The 10,363-nt window shown below is 54.8% G+C and overlaps 1 protein-coding gene across 1 annotated transcript; it reads right to left on the bottom strand.

Moving 5' to 3' along the window:
• Positions 1 to 1,525: 1,525 nt before the first annotated feature.
• LOC105466362 (bestrophin 2) lies at positions 1,526 to 8,681 on the bottom strand. Its single transcript, XM_011715434.3, has 10 exons — positions 8,520 to 8,681; positions 7,604 to 7,806; positions 6,584 to 6,678; positions 5,156 to 5,389; positions 4,910 to 5,064; positions 4,492 to 4,569; positions 4,181 to 4,333; positions 4,013 to 4,093; positions 3,684 to 3,838; positions 1,526 to 2,330 (listed from the first exon to the last, which is right to left on the bottom strand). Exons 2-10 carry the CDS (start codon positions 7,753 to 7,755, stop codon positions 1,904 to 1,906), a joined length of 1,530 nt encoding a protein of 509 aa, XP_011713736.1. The 5' UTR covers positions 7,756 to 7,806; positions 8,520 to 8,681; the 3' UTR covers positions 1,526 to 1,903.
• Between the last annotated feature and the right edge of the window lie 1,682 nt (positions 8,682 to 10,363).

Below are 10,363 nucleotides of genomic sequence, written 5' to 3'. Positions count from 1 at the left end.
TCCACATGACTTCTTTTGGCCTCAGTACCTGGAAGGACAAAGCTAACACACAGGGTGGGGCAGATTGGGGGGCTGATTAGGAGCTGGATTTCAGGTGTGTTATGTTTGAAGCGTCTGTGAGATCTCTGCAAGGAGACATCTAAGAGGCAGTTGGCTTTCTGGGTCTACAGTTAGAGAAGGGATCCTGGCTGAATTTCTGTTTTCTTTCTTCCTTCTTCTTTTTCTTTCCTTTTCTTTCTTTTCTATTTTAGATGGGGTTTCACTCTGTAGCCGCCCAGGCTTGAGTGCAGTGGCACAATCTCACTGCAACCTCTGTATCTCAGGTTCAAGCGATTCTCCTGCCTCAGCCTCTGAGTAGCTGAGATTACTGGTGCCCACCACCTCGCCTGGTTAATTTTTGTTTTTAGTAGAGACGGGATTTTACCATGTTGGCCAGGCCTGTCTTGAGCTCCTGACCTCAAATGATCCACCTACCTCTGCCTCCCAGCTGAGATTACAGGCATGAGCCCCGCCATGTCAGGCCTTTTTTTTTTTTTTTTTTTTTTTTGAGACAGGGTCTCACTGTGTTGCCCAGGCTGGAGTGCAGTGGTGTGATCATAGCTCACGGCCTTGGCTGGACTTTTATATTCAGGACTCATCAGGAGTCTGTGTGATTAAATTAGTAAAACCTGAAGCCCAGAGGGCCTGAGAATGCTGTGGCTTGAGGGAAGAAGAACCCATGATCCTGGGACAGTGGCTGCCTCATTAATAAGTAATGCCAGGGCACTGATGTGGGTATTTCAGAGAGCAGAGTTTGGGAAGAAGTAAGCAGGGCACCATCATAAAACCTGGAAGAGGTGAAACCCTGTCTCTGCTAAAAATACAAAAAATTAGCCAAGTGTGGTGGTGTACACCTGTAATCCCAGTTACTTGGGAGGCTGAGGCACGAGACTCCCTTGAACCAGGGAGGTGGAGGTTGGACTGATCCAAGATGGTGCCACTGCACTCCAGCCTGGGTAATGAAGTGAGACTCTGTCTCAAAGAAAAAAACAACCAAACCTGGAATAAGCTGGGCATGGTGGTTGTGGTGGAGGAGGAGGAGGAAGAGGAGAAGGAGGAGAAGGAAGAAGAAGAAATCTGTGGCCGGGCTTGATGGCTCACACCTGTAATCCCAGCACTTTGGGAGGCAGAAGCAGGTGGATCAGCTGACGTCAAGAGTTCAAGACCAGCCTGGCCAACATGGTGAAACCCCCTCGCTACTAAAAATACAAAAAAATAGCTGGGCGTGGTGGTGCATGCCTGTAATCCCAGATACTTGGGAGGCCGAGGCAGGAGAATTGCTTGGGCCCTGGAGGCAGAGGTTGCAGTGAGCAGAGATCACACCATTGTACTCCAGGCTGGGTGACAGAGGGAGACTCCATCTCAAAAATAAATAAATAAATAAATAAATAAATAAATAAATAAATAAATAAGAAACCTGCAAGAACTCCCACATTTTACTTAGGATAATGGATAATGCCTGGCAGGAGAAATCAGACTAGCAACGTTTGAATAAAAACCAGTAGCAATTTATTGAGCACCTACTGTATACCAAATGCTTTAATGCCATTCTTTCATCCTCATGACAACTCGATGAGATAGTCAGTCACATCTTCACTTGAAGGAAAGAATTCAGGCAGGACATTGATGACCTCTCAGGCAGTGGGGGTTGGGAAGTAGAGATGGTGGTACAGGCGGGCTGGTCCAAGAGTCTGGAAGAACTCTCGCCCCTAGCACAGCGCCAAACCCAGGCAGGCAGCGAGAGCTGGTCAAAAGTGTAGGTGGACTTTACAAAGGCACACGAGGCTTATGCAGACCGGGACACCTGCCTGTGTGCCGTGCAGGGACCTGGTTCCCTGTCCTTAGGCGGCTGGGCTCTAAGATCTTAGGCCAGATTCTCCTCCTCCTCGCCAATAGGGCTGGGCAGCCAGGGTGGCGCCGGACCCCGGGATCCAGGCATGGTCACGATGCTGAAGGGCTCGACAGGCCCAGGGATGAGGGCAACCGGTTCAGGACCCGCAGGGGGCGGAGGCTCGGGCTCCGGCAGGCCAGGATCGAGCAGCGGGTCCCCGCAGCTGCACTCCGGGGCCGCGCCTTCGGGGACAACCGCGCATGAGCAGCTGGCCCCGGTAGACGCCTCCGACACCCAGCTGTTCTTGCGGAGTAGAAAGGACAGGCGCCGGCCCAGGGGACCTCCCGCGGCCATGCCCGCGCCCGCCGGCAGGAGGCGCTGCAGGAAGTCGCCGGGCGCCTCGCCCATCGGCCCATCCAAGCCGTCCAGCCGCTGGAACTGCATGTCTTCTTTGGCCAGCCTGCGGGACCAACATTGGGCCAGCGCTGCGGCCTCGCTTCTTGTTGACAGAGCGGGTCCCAGGCATTTCCCTGACTCCACCCATTCTTTTGTCCCACTTATCCCCAAAGAACTTTTCCCCAAAGACCTTAGCTCCTAAACCCAGAGCCTGGCCTCACCCTCTGTTGCCACTTCAACTTGGATCTCAAACCTCAGCTGTGGCTCAGCCCCATTTCCTTTTTAATTTTAATTTAATTTAATTTAATTATTTTTTTTAGATGGAGTCTCACTCTGTTGCCCAGGCTAGAGTGCAGTGGCGTGATCTCGGCTCACCACAACCTTCGCCTCCTGGGTTCCTGCCTCAGCCTCCCGAGTACCTGAGACCACAGGCACGTGCCACCACACTGGCTAATTTTTGTATTTTTAGTAGAGACGGGGTTTCACTATGTCGGCCAGGCTAGTCTTGAACTCCTGACTTCGTGATCTGCCCACCTTGGCCTCCCAAAATGCTAGGATTACAGGCGTGAGCTACTGCACCCGGCCTATTTTTATTTTCTGAAATGGCGTTTTACTCTTTTTGCCCAGGCTAGAGAGCAATGGTATAATCTCGGCTCACTGCAACCTCTGCCTCCTGGGTTTAAGTGATTTTCCTGCCTCAGCCTCCCGAGTAGCTGGGATTACAGGCGTGAGTCACCAAGCCCGGCCAGTTTTGTATTTTTAGTAAAAACAGGGTTTCACTATGTTGGCCAGGCTGGTCTGAAACTCCTGACCTCAAGTGATCCACCTGCCTTGGCCTCCCAAAGTGCTGGGATTGAAGGCATTAGCCACCACGCCTGGCCTTTATTTTTATTTTTTTAGAGACAGGCTCTTGCTCTGTTGCCCGGGCTGGAGTGCAGTGGTGTCATTATGGCTCACTGTAGCCTTGAACTCCAGGACTCAAGCAATCCTCCCACCTCAGCCTCCTGAATAACTGGGACTACAGACATGCACCACCATGCTTGGCTAATTTTTTATTTTTAGTAGAGACAGGGGTCTCACTATGTTGCCCAGGCTGGGCTGGACTCCTAGGCTTGCTCAAAGGATCCTCCCGCCTCAGCCTCCCAAAGTACTGGGATTATAGGCGTGAGCCACTGCTCCTGGCCTCAGCCCTCATCGCCTTTGGAATCACCTCTGACCTGTCTGATGCTCACTGACCTCAGCCGTTAGCTCCGTCCCCAGTCAGTGGCCTGGTCTCATACCTTGACCTTGCCCCCTGACTCCTATCTTAGCTTCTTCCCTTATCACAGTCCTGAGACTTTCGATCTTATCCCCATCTCTAGAATTGAGTCCCCTTAACCTTTTCAAGCCATAAGCCCTGCCCACCCAACTGGCTCACGTGATGTCGAAGGTGGAGCCCTGGAAGGAAGGTTGCCGCAGCTGGAAGACAGTAGCTGCTGTGTAAGGGGCGCGAGCCTCCGCCGCATCCCAGTACAAGTCCTTCTCCAGCACAGCCAGGTCATCATACATCTCGTCCACTGCCAGCATGGACACCTACAGGTGCAAACACACAGGGTAAAGTGGGGGCAGGGCAATCTGCCAGGACCACAGAGGGAAGTATGGTTTGGGGCGAGACCCGGCAAGACTTGGCAGGGGTGGGACCAGAACCCTGTTGGGCACCCCGGGATGGTCGCCACCTGGAAGTCTCACCTGGAACCTGAGTCTTACCTGGAAGTTTCGATCGATCAGAAAGTTGGTCTCAAAGTCATCGTCGTCCTCTCCGAAGGGGTTGATGAGCTGCTCAGCTACCTGAGAGGAGAGGGAGGAGTTAGGTGGAAACTTGGGAACCCCATGTCCGCCCCACCCACGAAATTCCAGGCTGGATCACCCACCTACCTTGAGCCAGCCAGCGTAGAAGAAGAACTGCAAGAGGGTGAAGATGGGCACACACAGGTCTAGGTCATGGTCTTTGTAACCCTGAGCCGGGTCCAGGAACTGGCGACCAATGAGGCAAGCCAGGAAGTAGCTGTACAGTGCGATGGTCACCACCTGGGCAGGGCGGGGCAGGGCTCAAGGGGGTCATTGAGGGCCAAGGCTAGGATTGGGCATCATTATGATGGGGGTCTTAGCTAGTTCTCAGTTTCCCCTTGGAAACCATGCATCAGGGCCACTGACACCGAATATAAACAGAGGCACGATGAGGTTACCTGCGTGTAGACAAGGGGTACGCTAATCCAGTCATAGTGAAAGAGCATTCCACATTTGCCCCGAAACACATTCAGCTCCTGGGGGTGGATACAGGTCATGAGGAGGCCTGAACGGTGGGTGAGCTCACACAGGGATATTAAGTGTGGGTACCTGGGATGGAGGTGGGTGGGAATTGGGAGTGTGCTTTGGGGGTTTCAGGGAGGGCATTTGGTGGTGAGTGTGCACCTGGATGTGGGACCATGCACCCAGGGGTTGTACATCAAGGGCGTTGGAATCTGCCCCATGGAGGTAAGTGTGCACGTGATTAGGGTGTTTGAAATCGGTCTCGTGGGGGATGCATGGCGGGCCGCCGTTGACACAGCTCCAGGGGTACAATTTCCCTGGTATTCTATATGAATGACCTCCTGGTGGGCCCACCTCGAGCAGCAGCTTAAGGGCGCTGTTGTCGCGGATGCGGCCCTCGCGCCGCGCCTGCGCCGCCAGGTTGGAGAACCAGACGCAGGGGACCCAGTACTTGTTGTAGGACGAGTTCAGGTTTTCGAACTTCTTGCGCTCCTCGCGGGTCATAAACCCTGGAGGAAAGAGGTCAGAGATAGCTAGCCCCTTGCCCCCCTCCACCGGGTCCTTGCCCGGTCTCTGCCCTGCCTCTGGCTGAGTACTCACCAGCCTCCACCACGTGGTCTATGGTGGGAAAGCGCTTGAACACCGCGGTGCTGACAGAGCGCAGGATGAGCACGGCCGAGAGCCCTGCGTAGCGCATGAGTGTACGCCGGTAGAGGCGGCCGCGGTCGTCGCGTCCCTGCACGGTGCCCGCCACCACGCACATGAGCGCGTCGGGCAGCGGCATGCATAGGTACTGGCTCCACCAGCGGTTCACCACCAGCGTCACATAGAAGCCTGCGGGAGAGCGGAATGGGGGCTCAGTGGGGACACCAGGGCCAGGGGTTTGGGGGCCCAGGTTGTGGGAGAAGGGACAACATAAGGTCTGCATCAGGGAAACCCAAGCATGCTGGCCAACCTCACTACGCTTGGGCTGGGAAGTTGGGGGTCCAGCCCTGAGGTCAGAAAGGCCAGTTGCCGGGCGCGGTGGCTCACGCCTGTAATCCCAGCTCCTTGGGAGGCCGAGGAGGGCGTATCACGAGGTCAGGAGTTCGAGACCAGCCTGGCCAGCATGGTGAAACTCCGTTTCTACTAAAAATACAAAAATTAGCCGGGTATGGTGGTGCACCTGTAGTCTCAGCTATTCGGGAGGCTGAGGCAGGAGAATCACTTGAACCCGGGAGGTAGAGGTTGCAGTGAGCTGAGATCACACCATTGCACTCCAGCCTGGGCAACAGAGCGAGACTCCGTCTCAAAAAAAAAAAAAAAAAAAAAAAGGCAGAAAGGCAGAGCAGCCCTTTAGGTCACTGGCTACTTGGGAGTCACCTCAGATGTGACACTGGGATCCCAGTATGGGGACAGAGGCACAGAGCCGATGTTAGGGGCATGTGGGCAGACTGTCGCTTGTTGTGAATGCATAGGGAGCTAAAACAAGGGGAGAGGGGTCTGGTTTGTGGGGGTGTACATCAGGGACACCTGGTCAAGCTTGTTGCAATAGCCATACCCAGCTCCTGAACCAGGAACTTCTGAAGGGGTTGGGGACAGGGTCTACATCAGGGAGCCTTGGGCAGGCTTGGATCACATGTGATTCCTGGGGGGCCAGGACTTGTCAGAGAAATGCCCCCAGGCTGGAATCGAGAGGATGAAGTCCTATAGGGTCCCTGGAGGGTTAGGGGTTTGTCCCCACTAGTAACACAACAGACACTGGTGAGAATCTCCAGGGTGACCAGGAATAAGCCCTGTGGGCGAGATGGAGCTCTCTTGGGGGCACCTCAGGAGGCACTGTGACCCCAGGTGACACCCCAGGTCTCAGAGTGTAGGGTCACATCTGGCATCTTCATCATATGGATCCAAAAATGGGGGGGGGTACTGTGGGGGTTGGATTTGAGGCAGGAGTCTCAGAGGGGCAGGAATGGGGGCTCCTCAAAAGGTATGAAGGGATATGGGTTTCTCAGGGACATGGGAACAGGGGATTTGGGGGCTGGACCGCACCAAGCACGAAGGAGACAGGGATGAGGCTGGCATACTGGTCACAGTAAATGACAAGCTTCTCGAAGTAGCGCTTCTGCCCTTCGGTCAGCACAAAGCTGCGGGATAGAGATGAGGGGTCACAGGTCACAGGGGTGACTCCATCCCCAGCTTCAGATCTCTCTTGCTGTGCCCCTCACCCTGGCTTCTTTTATAATAGCTGCCCCCGGCTGGGTGCTGTGGGTCACGCCTGTAATTCCAGCACTTTGGGAGGCCGAGGCAGGAGGATCACTTGAGGTCAGAAGTTTGAGACCAGCCTGGCCAACATGGTGAAACCCCGTCTCTACCAAAAGTACAAAAAAATTAGTCAGGCGTGGTGGCTGGCACCCGTAATCCTAGCTACTGGGGAGGCTGAGGCAGGAGAATCGCTTGAACCTGGGAGGTGGAGGTGGCAGTGAGACGAGATTATGCCACTGCACTCCAGCCTGGGTGACAGAGCGAGACTCCATCTCAATTAAAAAAAATTTATATGTATATATATAATATATAAAAATTATATATTATATTATATTGTATATTATATATAGTATATATTATACATATAGATATATACCAGCCGGGCGCGGTGGCTCACGCCTGTAATCCCAGCACTTTGGGAGGCCGAGGTGGGCGGATCACAAGGTCAGGAGATCGAGACCACGGTGAAACCCCGTCTCTACTAAAAATACAAAAAATTAGCCGGGCGTGGTGGTGGGCGCCTGTAGTCCCAGCTACTCAGGAGGCTGAGGCAGGAGAATGTCGTGAACCTGGGAGGCGGAGCTTGCAGTGAGCCGAGATCGAGCCACTGCACTCCAGCCTGGGCGACAGAGCGAGACTCCGTCTCAAAAAAAACAAAAAAACCCAATATAGATATATACCTATATATGTATATATTATATATGTGTATATATGTGTGTGTGTATATATGTGTGTATATATCTATATTATATATATAAAATAGCTGCCCCCCTCCCCTAGCACATGAGCACCCCGGGGCAGCCTCACCGGTAGGCAGCACTCAGCGCCATGTAGAACCCGAGGAAGCAGAGCAGCTCTCGCCACAGGAGTTTGTAGATGCTCCCACGCCACAGCAGCAGCAGCTGGGAGAAGCCACCGAAGCGGGCATTCGCCACTCGGGCTGTGTAGGTGACGGTCATTGTGGCACCCGGCAGGTGTGGCCAAGGGAGAGGGGGTGGCCCTGGTGGGGGCTGCGGGTGGGGGTGAAGAGGTGCGGGGATAACTGAGCACAGGGATTCCACCCATGTTCCGGCCGGCCACCCCTTCAGTCCTGACCCTTGCCTGAGTTGCCTTCTCCTCCCAGCTTTACTCAGTCTAGTCCAGCCCCCAGTGCCACTCCCTGAGTGGCAGGGAGTGTGTGTCTCAGGCTGTCCCCTTCCCTAGACTCCTGGCCCCAGGCGCTGGTACCTGCCGTCCCCCACCACCAAGACCCTTGAGTCCCTGCAGTCAGCTCCTGAGTCACCCTTTCCCCGATCCCTTTCACTTAGAGGCCACCTGTAGCATCCCCCACTCCGCGAATCCCCAGCGCCTGAGTTTCTAGGTTCTCAAGGCTCCACCTCCCCCAAATTCTCTCCCTCAGCCCCTATTTCTGTCTCCCCTTTTTCCACTTCCCCAGCTCCAAGTCTTGACCCATTCCACTCCCTGCACTCCCTCTGAAGCCCTGTCCCTAAGCCTCCGGGTCCCCTAGCCCCCCTGCCCCAGCCTGTCCACCTTCCGCTTAATGGCCCTGGCTCCCCCTACTCCCTTTTCCTCCCGGATCCTCCTTGACCTTTCCTCTCTCCATTCCCGTCCAGCCTTCCAAGCCCTCCACTCCCCACCCCGGGAGGACTCCGGATGCATTCCTGCCCGCAGGTTCCCTATTCCCTCAGGGGCCCCTATTTCCCCAAGCCTGGGCTCATCTCACCTGTGTTGAAGGTGGCCGGTGCAGGGACCCACAGGGACAGGGATGGAATGGGCGGGTGGCTTTGGCGTTGGGTGCGGCTGGGGAGTGGGTGTGCCCCCCTTTCCTGGTTCTCCTCCCTCGGCTGGGCTGCAGCTTCAGAACTTTGTTTGGAGTCCCACAAGTTTGTTACCTGGCACTGGGGGAGAAATCCGCCTTGTCCTCCTTTGCCCCTCCCTATTCCCCTCCCAGTCACTCAGTGGCAGGTCGTAAGGATCTGGAACCCAGAGGCTGGGGGAGGAAGCAGGGATGGTGGACACACACACACTGCTCAGTGAGGCTGGGTCACTCCACAGTCACCTGTAATCACAGTGTCACAGAGATGCATGCAGAAACACACATCATAATTCCAGACACAAATCCAGCTGCTCTTAAGACAGCCTCAGCCAGGCACAATGGCTCACGCTTGTAATTTTAGCACTTTGGGAGGCTTAGGTGGGAGGATCACTTGAGCCACGAGTTCAAGACCAGCCTGGGCAACATAGTGAGATCCCCATCTCTATTGAAAAAATGAAAAGACAGTCTCACATAACTATGGTGACTCAGAGGGGCAGTACACACTGTCACAGAACCTTCCAGAGTCACACAAGGTACACCTACCTCAACCCCCCTGCCCCCATCATGCATCTATAAGGCAGGTGGACCCTGACATACTAGGCTCTCCCCTCTCACACACACAGTGCTACCAACGGTCTGGATTCCCTCATGATCATACCGTGTAACAAAGACACTCACACAACCAGCCAAGCACAGACCCCACCCAGACCTCAGAATGCCTTCACACACACAGTCATACACCACTGCAAGGAGGTTTTATTCCTGATCTCCTCTGTGCAAAGATACACTCATGATCACACACCAAATGAAAAACCCTTTCCTCAGTGTGGTGGCACACAACCCCAGGCTCAGAGAGGGGCCTGAGGTTCACCAATCTTGCAAAGACACACACAACAGCCACCCCTGTCTCAAGGGTACCCTAGCTATCACCGCTGTTGAAACTCACCACCATTTGCACACCAATATGTGAAGGCAACCCCCTTTCCAACGCTCCCTCCCGGTGGCATGCCCATACCCACACACACAGGTCTCAGATACTCTCAGCGTTGCCACGGACACACAAGCTTAGGGACACAAAACTTTGTCCTGCATTTGGCATGGATTCTGGGCAGATGTTCATTCTTCACAGACACACCTGTAAAGGGGACACTCCCAGGCTGTTACAGAGAGTACCCACTCCCCCTCCATTGTCCAGCTTGGAGGACATTAACACACAGATTGGTGTGGGAGGGGCAGACGCTTGGGGGTAAAACCCCGGGACGGGCATCCTAGAGTGCTCAGGAGCCCCTCGTGCATTCTGCATAGCCCCGCCCGAGGTTCCAAGCCTGGCAGGCTGGGACACCGTGTTCCCAGACTGGCAGATGTTCACCCTGCCCGGGGTAATTAGGAACCCGCCTGGGCTGGCCACCCTGTGACCCATGCCTTCGCTGTCCAGCTGCCGGACAGCCCATAAATGGGGGCGAGGGGGCAGCTGGGGCGGTGTCGTCAGCTGCGGAACCTGGCAAGGCGGTGGCAGGCTCGGTGCTGACGAGCTCAGTTCTCGACCAGCAGCCCCCACTCCCTAGGAAGTGTCCTTGCACTCACTGAAGCCGGCTCCTCCTTTTCATCCTCCCTCCCCCAGCTCACCCGCATCCCCACACACTTCCGACTGCTGAATTCCCGCAGGGGCTGGGGGCAGGCTTCCTGGGCTAGTTGATATGCTTACTAATTGTGACAACGAAAAATAACAAACATTTCTTGGGATTTCCTGT

Source organism: Macaca nemestrina, chromosome 20 (assembly GCF_043159975.1).
Source record: "Macaca nemestrina isolate mMacNem1 chromosome 20, mMacNem.hap1, whole genome shotgun sequence".
NCBI lineage: Eukaryota > Metazoa > Chordata > Mammalia > Primates > Cercopithecidae > Macaca > Macaca nemestrina.
Note: the sequence above shows the minus strand (reverse complement) of the source record. Positions and strands in the feature narration are given on the sequence as shown.